At 40.1% G+C, this 16754-nt stretch overlaps 1 protein-coding gene across 1 annotated transcript in view; it reads left to right on the top strand.

Moving 5' to 3' along the window:
- Nucleotides 1-16754, top strand: part of SCFD2 (sec1 family domain containing 2) — a 397018-nt gene that overhangs the window by 45309 nt on the left and 334955 nt on the right. Inside the window, exon 3 of the mRNA XM_052641944.1 lies at nt 4449-4576. Within this exon, the coding sequence (XP_052497904.1) occupies nt 4449-4576 (128 nt within the window). The remainder of the gene's footprint in view (nt 1-4448; nt 4577-16754) is intronic.

Here is a 16754-nt window from a genome sequence, read left to right as displayed (position 1 = left end):
AGTTAGAACTGGACATGGAACAACAGACTGGTTCCAAATAGGAAAAGGAGTACGTCAAGGCTGTATTTTGTCACCCTGCATATTTAACTTCTATGAAGAGTACATCATGAGAAACGCTGGACTGGAAGAAACACAAGCTGGAATCAAGATTGCCAGGAGAAATATCAATAACCTCAGATATGCAGATGACACCACTGTTATGGCAGAAAGTGAAGAGGAGCTAAAAAGCCTCTTGATGAAAGTGAAAGAGTAGAGCGAAAAAGTTGGCTTAAAGCTCAACATTCAGAAAACGAAGATCATGGCATCTGGTCCCATCACTTCATGGGAAATAGATGGAGAAACAGTGGAAACAGTGTCAGACTTTATTTTTTGGGGCTCCAGAATCACTGCAGATGATGATTGCAGCCATGAAATTAAAAGACGCTTACTCCTTGGAAGAAAAGTTATGACCAACCTAGATAGTATATTCAAAAGCAGAGACATTACTTTGCTGACTAAGGTCCGTCTAGTCAAGGCTATAGTTTTTCCGTGGTCATGTATGGATGTGAGAGTTGGACTTCGAAGAAGGCTGAGCGCTGAAGAATTGATGCTTTTGATGTGAGAGTTGGACTTGGAAGAAGGCTGAGCACCAAAGAATTGATGCTTTTGAACTGTGGTGTTGGAGAAGACTCTTGAGAGTCCCTTGGACTGCAAGGAGATCCAACCAGTCCATTCTGAAGGACATCAACCCTGGGATTTCTTTGGAAGGAATGATGCTAAAGCTGAAACTCCAGTAGTTTGGCTACCTCATGCGAAGAGTTGACTCATTGGAAAAGACTTTGATGCTGGGAGGGATTGGGGGCAGGAGGAGAAGGGGATGACAGAGGATGAGATGGCTGGATGGCATCACTGACTCGATGGACGTGAGTCTGAGTGAACTCCGGGAGATGGTGATGAACAGGGAGGCCTGGCGTGCTGCAGTTCATGGGGTCGCAAAGAGTCGGACACGACTGAGCAACTGAACTGAACTGAACTGAAGGAGGGACTTCTCTGAAATAGTGACATCTCAGCTGACACTTCAAGAGAGAGAGGAATGTTTGTAAGAAGGAAATTCCTGGCAAAGGAGCAAAAGAGGTCCCTGTGCTTGGAGTGCCTGAGGAGGCTCACAGAGGCCATGTAATTGCTGTGGGTGAAGGGAGGATGGTTGGGTTTGGAACCTAGATTTATCTGACCCCAGAACTCACATTTTAACAATTACGGTAGTCTGATGGGGCAGCCACCGCATTGCCCAACCTGTTGTGATCTTGGAGACACTATTATTCTCGTGGAAAAGAAAGCAAGAGAGAGCATTAGTTGCTCAGTCCTGTCTTTGCAATCCCATGAACTCTTCGTGACCCCATGAACTGTAGCCTGCCAGGCTACCTTGTCCGTGGGATTTCCCAGGCACTGGAGTTGGTTGCCATTTCTTTCTCCAGGGGGTCTTCCCAACCCAGGGATTGAACCCATGTCTCCCACATCTCCTGCATTGCAAGCAAATTCTTTACTGCTGAGCCACCAGGAAAGCCTCATAGAAAACAAGAGGGCAGTCAATTTCTACTCTAGAGGGTCTGTGTGTAGAGTTGAGAGTATAGGAGAAATCTCTGTGGTTTAGGAGCTTTGGAAGATAAAAGTAGGAAGTGATTGATTCACTTCAGTTCAGTTCAGTCGTTCAGTCATGTCTCATTCTTTGCGACCGCATGAACCGCAGCACGCCAGGCCTCCCTGTCCATCACCAGTTCCCAGAATCCACCCAAACCCATGTCCATAGAGTCAGTGACACCATCCAACCATCTCATCCTCTGTCATCCCCTTCTCCTCCTGCCCTCAATCTTTCCCAGCATCAGGGTCTTTTCAAATGAGTCAGCACTTCGCATCAGGTGGCCAAAGTATTGGAGTTTCAGCTTCAACACCAGTCCTTCCAGTGAACACCCAGAACTGATTTCCTTTAGGATGCACTGGTTGGATCTCCTTGCAGTCCAAGGGACTCTCAAGAATTTTCTCCAACACCACAGTTCAAAAGCATCAACTCTTCGGCACTCAGCTTTCTTTATAGTCCAACTCTCATATCCATACAGGACCACTGGAAAAACCATAGCCTTGACTAGACGGACCTTTGTTGGCAAAGTAATGTCTTAGCTTTTTAATATGCTGTCTATAGACCATAAACTTGGGAAACTGGGAGGTTGTATATCTTCCTTTCCCAAAATTCCTCAGTGGTTCTGCATTGCCTTCGAGCTTTAAAGAAATTAAGTAACTCTCCCAAAGCCCCATAGCAAATAGATCTAGTTAAAACTATTTTTTTTTAATTGTAGTGTAGTTAATTTACAATATTGTGTTAGTTTCAAGTGTAAAACAAAGTAATTCAATTATATATTCAAATTATTTTCCATTATAAGTTATTAGAAGTTATTGAGTATTGTTCCCTGTGCTACACAGTAAATCCTTGTTGTTTATCTGTTTTATGTATAGTAGTGTGTATCTGTTAATCTCATACTCCTGATTTATCCTTCCCCCTCTTCCCTTTGCCGACCATAAATTTGTTTTCTGTATCTGTCTGTTTCTGCTTTGTAAACAGATTCACTTGTATTATTTTTTAGGTTCCACGTCTAGATGTAGTCTAGTTTTGAATGATGATGAAAACTTCGTTCATGACTGCTGAGCTATGTTACTCTTCTCAGGAAGTGAAACCAGTCACATGTTCCTGGGCTTCTTGTCACTTGCAGGATGCAGGGCTCCCCCAGAGTAGCTCCCCCGATCTCTTTCACACTTACATCTGCTGCCCCTCCCCTTCCACCTTAGCATGGAACAAACCAGTGCTTCTTAGAGTCATTTAAGACCTAAACTTTGAACGCTCTGAAATGTCCTTCCTCTTGTTTTGTGGCTAAGATTTTATATCTTTCTTGAAGGTTGAGTTATAATTTCTAGTTTGATTTATAATTTCTTCTGTTGGCTGCTTTTGTATCTGTGTAATTGCTTATCATTTCTGGTAGAGAACATTATCTGAGTCCTTGCCCTCCCAGTGAGAATTGGAGCCCCTCTGTGCTACCACAGAAATCTATGCCAGTGTTTGCTATGCCTCTTACCATGCTCTTTTGGGGGGTTAATTTCTTTGTTCATATGTCTGCCTATTCTTCCAGATAATAAATCACTAAAAGCTTGTGCCCTAGCTTTTTTTTTTTTGGTCTGTGTTCTAACCATGGAGAATAGGGCGTGGCACCTAGTTTACTTGCTCCTTTAAATTAAACAGAATATTAATTTTAATATTAATGATGACAGTTTTGGTCAGATCAAAACAAGTGGAATATATTGAGCAACGATGTTAGTGCACTGAGGAAAAAATAAATGATAATAAAAGCAACTACTTTTAATGAAAGGTTATTATGTGCCAGACTCTAAACTCAGCCTGAAATACATCATTCCATTATTCCAAATCACATTCAAATGTGAAAGTTATACCTTATTAGGTATAATTTTAAAGCTAAGTTAATATCTTATTAGATATAACTTTTAAGATGAAACTTTTAAAAATGTATCAATGTTTAAACTATGGCTAACTGAATAGTAGGAGGTATTTCTGGAGCTTTAAGTAGAGGGAAATGTCCTTAGGAAGGGACAGAAGTAACCTTTGTTTCTTTATACTCAGTTTTGAAAACGTTACTACAAATGTGTATACTTGGCTCCATGCAGAGATCTTCCGGAAAGAACACTGTACTCATTTATAACTGGGACATGGCATGTTGGGAGAGACAGAGGGCTGTTGGAGAAGTGAGGCCAGATGAGACCCTGCAGAGTGCAGCGCTTCGTGCGCTTATCAACGGTTAATTGTAAGGGCTTCGCAGCGCCGTCCTTGCAGCCCAAGGCCGCTAAGTGGGCTACTTGCATGGTTTCTTAACCTAATTCCTGATTGCCATTCACTTGGAAATCTACTCATTAAGAATTCTGTTGAGTAATTTTTGAATAGGAAAAATTGAATCATTGAATCATTGCTGGTTGCTTTCTGTTTCTCAGACAAGTGTATTATCTGAAATCAATATGCTTATAATCACATCAGTTTGGGACATGTATTTAATTTTGGTTTACATAACATTTATATCTTATCTAGCAGTGTTCAGTTTTACTTTGAAATACTTTTAAATGCAAATTCTCAGGATATCACACAGTTTTCCTACACTTCTCATAGTATAGTATGATTCCCTCCCACTTTGAAGGTGCTTGATTTTACTGTCTTCTTAATTTTTCAATGTTTTGTGCTGCTTAGAATGGATCAGATATTTTTTATTTAATCCTAATATTTTTAATACTTTGAGTCCATCAGTTAGAAGGACTACACTGGTACTCAAAAAAGATGCTTAAGAAATTATTTTGCTTGCTACTCTTTCCATTATTCAGTAGAAATTTACTCTAAAGCTATTTTTGTGGTTTTATTGCAGTGACCCTGCAGCCAAAGCCCTGTGGGAAGCCTTATTGAACACCAAGCACAAAGAAGCAGTAATGGAAGTCCGGAGACACCTAGTGGAGGCAGCAAGCAGAGAAAACCTGCCAATCAAGATGAGTATGGGTAAGTTACCAGCTTCCCCAGCAGACCATGACCGCCTGCTCTGAGGAAGTTCCTTTAAGCCTGCTCTGACCTGTGGGCCAACCTAGTCATCATGGCATCTAGATAAACGTATTGAAGACATCTTTAAACTGTTGAAAGAGTGGGAAAGGATGCCCCCCGGGGCTCAACCATGAGCCCTTTCCGTAGACTCAGCTTTGGGAAGCTCAGGCAAGTCCTTGCCCACAAAGGGTCATGCTGTTAGTTGTTTCATCTAGAATGATTAAAATCAGTCTGAACTCCTCCTTCATTCTGCCCCACACACCCCTACTCCCCACTTGCTGTGATTAAATGATCTTTTATTGGATTTGAATTGATGAATGAATGATGATGCTGAGAAATCAGTTGAGCAAATGGACGTGTTCTGTTCTGGCTCCTCACTCTTAGACTGATCTGCTGATTGTCTGGTCACATCCCTCTTACCCCTTCTTCACTGTGGTGTTTTATAACTTCTCATTTCTCTCTCTCTCTCTTTTAACATGCAGTTTTATCTTTAGTATTAGAAGAATGGGGCTACAGTGAAATTTAAGTTTTAAATTGCTGTTTTCTTTTGATTTAAAAAATCAGAGAGCTAATGTTTTGAGAAAAATAAACTTGGCTTTACATTTTTTGAAATAAATACTTTTATTAATGTAGAAATATTTAAATATGGCTATTGAATCTGATTAATAGGTAGAATTTATTTCTGGAAACTTGCAAAGGTTTATTTCTCTATTTTAAAAGTAAGGTTTCTTTTATAATATGATCTTAGGTATCTGATAAATACTGATACATTTTACTAGATGGGTAAATTTTTCTTATTGAGATTTCTTGCCCAAATTCTTGATTACTGATGAGTACAAAAAAAATGAAAAAATCAAACTGTCAAGTTGAAATAGAAGAGCAGAATTTTGGAAATAAAAGAATACAGATGAACCCAGAAGAAGAAAAAATTTAGAAGGTCATAATGTGAAAAAAAAAAACTGTAACTCTCAGTGTGTTAAGTGATTACATATGAAGGTTTTAAGTAACGTGAAGGATGATAAGAAAAGTGAAAGTAACTAACATTTATTGAGCACTTGTACCAGGTCTTATTCTACCTCTTTACATGTGTTATTTAAAATTCACAGTAATTCTATGAGATTGATACTGTGAGTATCCCATTTTTCAGATAAAGAACCTAAAACAGAGAAAAAGTATGGTACGCAGGGCCCATACATCTGATAAAGAGTAGGACTGGAATTTAAATCTAGACATTGTAATGTGAAAGAATGTGTTTTTTATGTATAAGATTATCCCAACTCCATACAACCAATGCCAGAGTTATAATGTTGTTTTGGAGTAGAAATAAAGTTGTTTCTTTGAGGTCATTCTGGTATTTGACTGTAATTCTGGTTTCTTTTTCACTCTTTCCTTCCTGCCTCCCCTCTTTCTTTCTTTCTCCCTCTCTCCTTCCCTCCCTTCTTCCTTCCTTCCTTTTTCCCATAGTTAGAGGTATCCATTAATAAGGTATGTTTACCTAGTATAGTTCTCTATCTGTGCCTATGCTGAAATAAGAACTAATTCACATTGTGAATAGAGAAGAGTAGGAATGCACAGAAGGTCTGAGTGAAAGGTTAATTTATACTGTGTTTCAGTGATAGAATCTTATGATGCTATCCCAGAGCATAAATCAGCTTTTATTGCTCAATCAGTGTAGAACTCTTAAAAGTTCAAAACACTTTACATTTCTAAAGCTCTGTATCTTTTAAAAATAATCAGAGTCAGAAAAAAAAAAAAGCGGGTAAGCCCATAAGGAATTCAGTTTAAATATTTGAGTTTTCTGTCGACAAAAAAAAAATTTAGATAAGATGGTTTGATTTATCCCCAAACTCCAGACATGGGGGAGGGGCTGGAGGGGGGAGAAGGAAAGAATCAGACAATTGTTAGCAACCTTTGTTGTAAGAAGGACCAAAAAGATTGATCCAAATCATGTTCTATCTATGTGCCAACTGTAATTTAGGAAAAGATAACACATTACAGCTATGCATTTCTGCTTCATATCACTGGTCAGAATTTCTGGTGTGTCTCATTTCCATTTACAAACAGATACATAACCATGAACAGCAAGGGAAAAGACTGGAATTTAAACAAATGTTGATATTTGAAAACTGCTTATCATAAAAGAAAAAAGAAATAATGTTCTGATATCCTAGATCGCTGAAATCCTATTTCTAGCAGCATTAAAAAATGTGAAATTCAAACTATGCACTGTTCAACCCCTGCTGTAAATTCTACTGAGGTATACATTCTTCTGACTGTGATAGGGGCTTCTAGTATTTTGGGGACATTAAACAGATATTTTAATTTAGATTTTTCTTATAGTGAAATTCACAGGGAGGGATCCCATGTGTGAAACCTCAGTTCTTAAATATAAAATTTCCCAGTAAAAGGTTGTGAAAGTGAAAGTGCGACCCCATGGACTGTAGCCTACCAGGCTCCTCCGTCCATGGGATTTTTTAGGCAAGAGTACTGGAGTGGGTTGCCATTTCCTTCTCCAGAGGATCTTCCTGACCCAGGGATCAAACCCGGGTCTCCTGCATTGTAGGCAGACATTTTTACCATCTGAGCCACCAGGGGAGTCCAGTAAAAAGAAAGTTCATATTAAAACATCGTGAGTATAAAGAGAAATAAACATCATTTTCTTAGGAAAAAAAAGTTTAATTGCTAAAAGAAAGAAAACATTCATTTTGTCATTTCACATATAAACATATGCCTTCTTTCCAAGAACTTGTTATTAAATTGTCAGTTAACTAAGCATATATGTTCCAGAAAAGTGATTTTTATTTTTTTTACAACATTGCAAACTGAATTGTGTTTTTCCCACTGGCCTTTCATCATGGAAAATGTATTCTGAAAGTAAAAAACAAATAACCTCTAAGAAACCCATTTGTTTGGACCCAAAATGTTCACTCACAGAGGAAATGAGTAGAAGATGCCCATGGTGGTGTCTCCATTTACAGAGAATCTGTTTCTCTGGACTGACACTGGTTGTGCATCTTCCCTGGTTTATCCCATAGCTCTCCGCAGAGTGGCTGTATTTAATGGCTGGTGGAAAGATCCTATTACGGCTGAAGTGAAACAGATCTTTTTATGACACTGTCCTTTGTTTCCCAGCCAGATTTCTTGAAAGAGTGTCCTATGCTTGATGCCTCTGTTTCTTTATAATTTTCTTGCTGATTAGTTCAGTGTAGTCTGGCTTCTGGGACTTTTTTGCTGAGAAAGTGAAGATTATGATTATCAAGCAAACTGGAATTGGTGTGCTGCAGTTGTGTTCTGTCTATGGGATAGATATCCAGAGGGGGTCCCCTGGAGAGGGAAATAACAACCTACTCCAGTGTTCTTGGCTGGGATGTCCCATGGACAGAGGAGCCTGGCAGGCTGCAGTCCACAGGGTTGCAAAAGAGTCAGACACGACTTAACCACTAAACAACAAAATGGGGAAATCTACATGGAAAGCCATATTATAAAAGGATTGTTTGATGAGAGTAAAATAAAAACAGATCAAGTTCAATGATTTTCTCCTTTCTTTCTTGGAAATGTACCAATTTATTCTTTTCACTTAATTTGTCTTTTTTCTAGTCTTTATGCTGAGTATTCCCCTTTTGATAACACATTCTTTCTTTGAGCAGAATTCTAAGTAGTTTTTCCATTTTCAGCTTAGTTATGATTACATTCTGTTATATCTTCCCTGACTTTGTTCACCCTCACATCACCTTGGCTATATTTGGGATTCCCAGACCTCTGTGGTCACACTTTTACCGGAAGGTCTCTTGAGCTGTGTTTCCAGATAACAATCAGATCCATTGTGTTGTGAAGCTTCATGATTACTCTGTTCATTTTGGGGCACAGGAGTGTCAGCTCTGTGTAATCACCATCACTTTCTCTTTCGTAAATTAAATGTGATGAGTTCATCCAACCATTTGTGAAAGGACTAGCCTTTAACCATTACAATTTTTTCTAGTTCTGAGCCACTGACAAAGCTCTAGTTTGTTAATGTTTGGCCTAAAATGTGATGTTCAGAGCTGAATAAAGACGTCTTGTTCTATGCCTCTTTTTGGACGTCATATTTCTCTTAATGAAGCCCCAGATGAAATTAGTGATTTTTGCTTTTCACCAATGACACACACACCTATCATTTCCTGCTTTCATAACTTAGCAATACTGGCTTTGAAAAACAGCAATAAATCAACACACTCTAAAATTTTATTCAATATGTACTTTTTCAACATCACTGAGACTACTCTGATTCCTAGTATTGGTACTTGAGTTCATCCTGTTTTGTGTTTTGATCACATTTATATCTTTTGCCTTCATTACGGAGAGGTTTTTTGATTGTTTGTTTGTTTGGGATTAAAAGGAACATGTATGCATATACATCTGTGTGTGTGAGTGTGAAGTGGGTGTGGAGACTGTCGCACTTGGCAAAATGGATAGGTTAAAACCTAGTAAGACCAATGTTGCATTTCATGTATGGTAACTGATAAGAGATGAGAAAATCTGGATGTCTCATAGGCACATACACTGAGTGTTAACTCTCACACATGCTTGTCTTCATGTTTTAGATGTTGCCACAGTTTGGAGAATGGGGAAGGGAATTTTATGGGATAGCTACTTTTTTCAGGTACTATAGCAAGTTTTGGAAAACTCAGCAGTGGCCACAGGACTGGAAAAGGTCAGTTTTCATTCCAATCCCAAAGAAAGGCAATGCCAAAGAATGCTCAAACTACCGCACAATTGCACTCATCAAACACGCTAGTAAAGTAATGCTCAAAATTCTCCAAGCCAGGCTTCAGCAATACGTGAACCGTGAACTTCCAGATGTTCAAGATGGCTTTAGAAGCAGAGGAACCAGAGATCAAATTGCCAACATCCGCTGGATCATGGAAAAAGCAAGAGAGTTCCAGAAAAACATCTATTTCTGTTTCATTGACTATGCCAAAGCCTTTGACTGTGTGGATCACAATGAACTGTGGAAAATTCGGAAAGAGATGGGAATACCAGACCATCTAACCTGCCTCTTGAGAAACCTATATGCAGATCAGGAAGCAACAGTTAGAACTGGACATGGAACAACAGACTGGTTCCAAATAGGAAAAGGAGTACATCAAGGCTGTATATTGTCACCCTGCTTATTTAACTTCTATGCAGAGTACATCATGAGAAACGCTGGGCTGGAAGAAGCACCAGCTGGAATCAAGATTGCCGGGAGAAATATCAATAACCTCAGATATGCAGATGACACCACCCTTATGGCAGAAAGTGAAGAGGATCTAAAAGCCTCTTGATGAAAGTAAAAGAGGAGAGCAGAAAAGTTGGCTTAAAGCTCAACATTCAGAAAACGAAGATCATGGCATCTGGTCTCATCACTTAGTGGCAAATAGATGGGGAAACAGTGGAAATAGTGTCAGACTTTATTTTGAGGGGCTCCAAAATCACTGCAGATGGTGACTGCAGCCATGAAATTAAAAGACGCTTACTCCTTGGAAGAAAGTCATGACCAACCTAGACAGCATGTTAAAAAGCAGAGACATTACTTTGCCAACAAAGGTCCGTCTAGTCAAGGCTATAGTTTTTCCTGTGGTCATGTATGGGTGTGAGATTTGGACTGTGAAGGAAGCTGAGCACCGAAGAATTGATGCTTTTGAACTGTGGTATTGGAGAAGACTCTCGAGAGTCCCTTGGACTGCAAGGAGATCCAACCAGTCCATTCTAAAGGAGATCAGTCCAGGGTGTTCATTGGAAGGACTGATGCTAAAGCTGAAACTCCAGTACTTTGGCCACCTCATGCGAAGAGTTGCCTCATTGGAAAAGACATGGGAGGGATTGGGGGCAGGAGGAGAAGGGGACAACAGAGGATGAGATGGCTGGATGGCATCACCGACTCAATGGACATGAATTTGAGTGAACTCCAGGATTTGGTGATGGACAAGGAGGCCTGGCGTGCTGCGATTCATGGGGTTGCAAAGAGTCGGACGCGACTGAGCTACTGAACTGAACTGATAGCAAGTTTTATATAGTTGATACTCCCCCTGCCATCCCCATTTCACAGACAAGGAAACCTGAGACTCAGAAAGGTTGAGTTTTTTCCCGGAATTATTGTGCTAGTTAAGTTGCTGTCTCGCAGATCTCACCCCACCCTTCTCCTCCGTGCTGCTGGGGCTGGAGCTCTGCAGTCCACATTCTGCTCCACCCTCTGGCTCCCTGGTGAGCTGTGCTGGTGGAGGGGTGCCAGAGGGAAATGGCAAGGTTGAAAGGGAAAAAGCAGCTTGCGCCTTCCCGTCTGCCCCTGCCCCATGGAGTCCACTTCTACTTGAGAGTGTCATGGCAGCAACACTTTCTTCACCCTGGCAGTGGCAGGTCCTTCCTGTGGGAGCAGCTGAATCCAGTTTGCAGTTCTTCCAATTCTTGCAGAACCAGCTCCATGGCACCCTTTCCTCAGAGGTACCAACCCAGCTGAGTAGGGCTCGGTTCTCAGAGGTGTAATTCCAGGCCTTCTCCTTGTGTTTTTCCTTCCACCCTCCTGCCAGGTAGCTGCTTCCAACAGCTGTTGCCTGCATGATACCTTGGAGTTCTCTTTTTACCTTTCAGTTTCCCAGTTAACAATTCTGTATGCTAAATTTTCTCTACTCAGATATCTGGTGTGTTTTATACCTTCTGCCTGGGCCCTGACTGATACAGTCATATACCAAGTAAGCCAGGATGTGGCCTGGTCTGTGTGACTTCTGTATCAGGAATCAAACTACTGGCAGGAGCAGCTATAGAGGCTCAAACACAGATATGGTTGTGGCAGTCCTCTGTCTAAACCCTCTAATGGTTCCTCATTGCCTTAGGACAGTATACCAACTCCTTAGCCTGCTATTTCTGTAAATCTCTGACTTCTAGCCCCATGCTTCATCCACCACTCATGTTATTTTTCCTCCCTGCTCCCTACTCGCCAGCAAGGAACTTCTGTAGATCCAGGTCTTTGTTATTTTTGCCTGAAATAATCTCATTTGGTATCCCTTTAGATCTCCGCCACCCTTCTCTTGCTGTGCTTCTAGGGTCTCACCATTATGGACTGCCTCAGCAGGCTTTTCTGCCCTTGGCCTCTCAGCTGAGTTTGGCTATTGGGAGGCCTGAGTGGGAGATTTAGAGGGTGAGAGGCAGTTATGGTTCCAGGTGTTGATTGCCTCACTCCATCCCTGCCAGGATGCAGTTGGTTGTTTCTCTCTACCCTTCCCTTGTTGGATTCCCTTCACACTCCTGATTGTCCTTAGCCTCACTTCTTAGAAAGTCATGTTGTTCAGTTCAGTTCAGTTCAGTTCAGTCGCTCAGTCGTGTCCGACTCTGCGACCCCATGAATCGCAGCACACCAGGCCTCCCTGTCCATCACCAACTCCCGGAGTTCATTCGGACTCACGTCCACCGAGTCAGTGATGCCATCCAGCCATCTCATCCTCGGTCGTCCCCTTCTCCTCCTGCCCACAATGCCTCCCAGCATCAGAGTCTTTTCCAATGAGTCAACTCTTTACATGAGGTAGCCAAAGTACTGGAGTTTCAGCTTTAGCATCATTCCTTCCAAACAAATCCCAGGGCTGATCTCCTTCAGAATGGACTGGTTGCATCTCCTTGCAGTCCAAGGGACTCTCAAGAGTCTTCTCCAACACCACAGTTCAAAAGCATCAATTCTTCAGCACTCAGCCTTCTTCACAGTCCAACTCTCACATCCATACATGACTACTGGAAAGGTCACCTTATTTTCTGTTTGTGTGTGCCATTTATTTCCTGCTGGGACCTTGATTAATATAACCACACACTTTCCAATGCATGCACACACACACACACACACACACACACATACACACATACACACATTCCTATGAAACCCATCTTAGTTTTCATGATCTCGTACAAATGTCACTTTCTCTGTGGAACCATATTTAATTCCCCTTAACCTTTCTTCCTTCCCCTCCTCAGCAGGCTGCGTTGACTGTTCTGCCTTCTAAGGACCCACAGCTCTTTCTCTTTTTGTTGTCTTAGCACTTACCACAGCGAAAAATAGTTGTGTGTGTGTGGATCCAAAACTTTATACTAGACAGTGTCCATGTCATATATTCTCTGTTGGCTATTTGGCTTGGTACATAGTGGGTGGCTTGGTACTTGCTGTTTGGATGGATGATTGCCTAATGAATATGCATGAATAGTATTGATGATGGGTATTTCTGCTTCCAGTTACGTGCATTACTATTTCTTTTTTTTTTAATTTTTTTTTTATGGAAGGATAATTGCTTTACAGACCTTTGTTGTTTTCTGTCAAACCTCAATATGAATCAGCCGTAGGTATACATATATCCCCCGCTTCTGAACCTCCCTCCCACCTCCCTTCCTACCCCACCCCTCTAGGTTGGTACAGTACTATTTTCTGTTTACAGCTGTCCTTTCTACTCTTTTGTGTTCCTCTTGATACCCTGTAGCATCTGACTGTGTCTTCCTTCTTGATTCTTTTCCCTTGGTCTTCATGTCACTCTGTTCTTCTGATCACCTTCTCTCTGATAACTGCTTCATGCTTTCTCTTCTTTGCTTCTAGCTTCCTCTAGAAGCTTCCTTACTTCTAGCTTCCTCTAGACTGTAGCTCTATTTGTATCCCTTGTTGTGCTTTGCATGTAGATACTCAGCTAATGGTAAAGAGTCTGCCTGCAGTGAGGGAGACCGGAGTTCAATCCCTGGGTTGGGAAGATCCGCTGGAGGAGGAAACGGCAACCCGCTCCAGTATTCTTGCTTGGAGAATCCCATGGATGGAGGAGCCTAGAAGGCTACAGTCCATGAGGTCACAAAGAGTCGGACACGACTGAGCGACTTCACTTTCACTTTCTTTTACTCAGTTAATAACTGCTACTGATCTTAAAGCCTTATCCTGCTCTATTCACTCTCCAGAAAGAATGCTCATTTTAGTCTCCTGTATTTTAAAATTCTCCTCCAACATTTTTTCCATGCTATCTCTCATCCCTTATCATCCTTTCTGAAAGGTGACATCTTATATTCCTATCAGTACTGTTTTTGTTCATATTTCTGTTACAGCAGTTACCACCAGACCCTGAGTAGTTAGGGCTGAGAATTCTTATCTGTATTTCCTAGTATTCTCCGCACCTAACACAAGACCTTGAAATTCCTATATAGTCAGTAAGTGTTTATGGAATGAATAAATAAATTCTTTAATTAATACTGTCAGTTGGTATTCATTATGTAGTTAATGGATTACTTTTTCTATCTCTCTCCTATGGAATCCAAGAGGGACACTGGTTTAGACCTTCAGTTCTCAAACTTTTATGTCTCAGAACCCCTTTACATTGTCAAAAGCTGTTGATGTTCACAACAACCTATGAATGGAAAACAAAACAGACCTATTGAGGACACCATAAGGTTTTGTTATGTGGAGTTTATCTATTAATATATGTGAGACTGATAGATAGGAAGAAAATATCACATTAGGAATTTAAGCAGGGAAAATTTCTAAAAATATTTTGGAAGAAAACATCAATTAGTGATTCAAGTAGGGAAAATTTTTAAAATATTAATTAATGTAAAAATATGATAAACCTATTGCATGTTGCTGCTGCTGCTAAGTCACTTCAGTTGTGTCTGACTCTGTGCGACCCCATAGACAGAAGCCAACCAGGCTCCCCTGTCCCTGGGATTCTCCAGGCAAGAACACTGGAGTGGGTTGCCATTTCCTTCTCCAATATTGCATGTTAATATAACATATTTTTGTGAGAAATAACTATTTTCTCAAATAAAATGTGGGGAAGAAAGCGGCACCATTTTCCATTTTTGTATATCTCTAACGTCTGGTTTAATAGAAGGCAGCTCTATACTCATATCTGCTTCTTTATAGAATCTGTTGTGATCGAAAGAAAAGCTGGCCTTACAAAGATATGTAGTTGAAAAGGGAAAGATTTTTTAAAATAATTTTCAGAAAATTGTGGCTATTCTAGAATTGCAGATATGCTATACCAAATTTACAAGAGGTAATTTCTTACAGGTAATTGCAGTGTGGAATATGAAACCATATCATTAAATTTTCCACACTCTGGTACATTAAGGACCATTGATCTCTTTCACTTTGGCTCTTTTACTCACACATTATTTTATAGCATTTTACATTAGTCACTTGGACCATAAAGGTTCTCTGAGTTATGCAGATTTTCCAAATGTTGACACATGTTATACAGTGTAGCAGACCACATTTGTTGATATCCCCATTGTTATCATTAGAAAATCTTCACATATTAGGATGTAAAGATACAGAGGCAGATACAAGCTTTCCAAAATTATGATTTCACATGAAAACTTGAGTTTTGATTTTGACAAAACAAATAGCTGTTTTCCTTGAAGTGATAGGCTCACTTTATTCTTTTTCTTTTGGAAGAATGTATGAAGAACCATACGCTTTCAGTTGTCTTTCCAGTAAAAGTCATACCATTGAGTATGAAGAGTATTCTACCCAACCTAGGGGTGGGATTACGTTGTCTGTAGGATTATTCCCTGATCACCTTAGTTGGGTGACATGTGGCTAGAGTAGTGATTCCAGAAGTGAAAGTGGAGGTTGGAGATGTAGTTACCTAGTCATTATGTTGGAGCCTAAGTAGTGAATTTCTAAGGAAATATAAGAGTGATCATCCAGGAAAAGAATATAGAATGAATGAGAAGAGGGTTGAAGGCAGAGCTGTAAAGAACACATCCACTTAGGGATATGAAGAAGTAGAGAATCTAGAGAAAGAGCCAGAAAGAGTATTTACTGAATTAATAATTAATAATGCCCCAAAGCCTTAAGGTCAGCAAACAGATATTTCCTTCTTACACTTCATCACCTAAAACAAAACCTGAATTGCCTCTGCTACTGTTATTTCCTTGTCTGCAAATGGTCATCTGAATTTCTAATACCCTTTCTTCAAGCATCTGTCCTCTGACTCTATGTTTCTAACTTTAATTGGTGCATCTGTTTTTTTCATCCTCCTCCTCCTCTTGTTAATTTTTATGTTTTCTCAACAGAAGGAATCCTCAGCACATGAGAATATGGGCTAGGAGTTAAAAAAAAACCCCCAAGGAAAGATCCATGGCTGTGGGGTGGGAGTTGCTTTATTTGGAAGTACAGCCTTCCAAGTCAGGGTGGACCCACCAAGGAATGGCTCCTTACCTGGCAGGCTGGAAATCTGCCTTGTGGAAAACAAGAATAGTCTATCAGTGTCTTTCCGTGTGCTCAGCTGAGTTTGTAAACATTGATGCAGTGATTTAAATTAGCCTCAGGAAGGCTGCATTTCCAAAGAAAGCCAAACCATAAATGTTTCTGTGGTTTTATATTTCATGGTTTTTGTATAAATCTCAGGGAGAGCTGTTTATTTTCTATTTGTGACCCCTGGTCCTGCAGCAGTTATGCTTTATTCCATACTCTCCTGAAATCGTATCTTGCAATAGATTTCTCAATTTTGGATCCACTTGATTGAATTGATTCATATAATTAAAATGCTCTTTTCACATTACTTTCTTATTCTGTCTTTGTAATACTGTAGAACTCAAAAATTTGTTTAACAAGAAACATACTATTTAAAGGAAATCTCAGGAAAACCTTCTTCAGTATTTATAGTGTTATAAAAGTAGACATTGATTCCCAGCTGGTTTTTATCCAAGTTTCACTATACAGATGGCTGTATATACTGCCCTTCAAATCCCTACGGGAGAAGATTTATAATGTCTTCCCTCTTCCTCCTTTAATAACTGGTTTCCATGTCTAATAGTCATCACGAATGTGGAGTTTTTTTTCTCAGGTCTGACTTAAATCTCCCCACCTGCATGTTAACCATATTTCTTTGTCCTTTGACCTCAGTAGAGGTGGGGAACTAGCAGTAATTATTACTCTTATATTTCTTTTTCTCTTGAAAGACAATGCTTCATCCCTTGTACAAATCAGTGATAGTAATAGACTCAAATTTCTCAGAGAAAAATGCTTGTCTATTAATTCCACATGAAACAGACATTATTTTATTTCAGAACCAAGAGACTATTTAAAAAGTAATATAGCACGTTTCTAGAAAATTCATATTGTAACATTAGTAGCATAAAAAGTAATTGTCTCTCCACCCCCCAC

Source organism: Budorcas taxicolor, chromosome 6 (assembly GCF_023091745.1).
Source record: "Budorcas taxicolor isolate Tak-1 chromosome 6, Takin1.1, whole genome shotgun sequence".
NCBI lineage: Eukaryota > Metazoa > Chordata > Mammalia > Artiodactyla > Bovidae > Budorcas > Budorcas taxicolor.
Note: the sequence above shows the minus strand (reverse complement) of the source record. Positions and strands in the feature narration are given on the sequence as shown.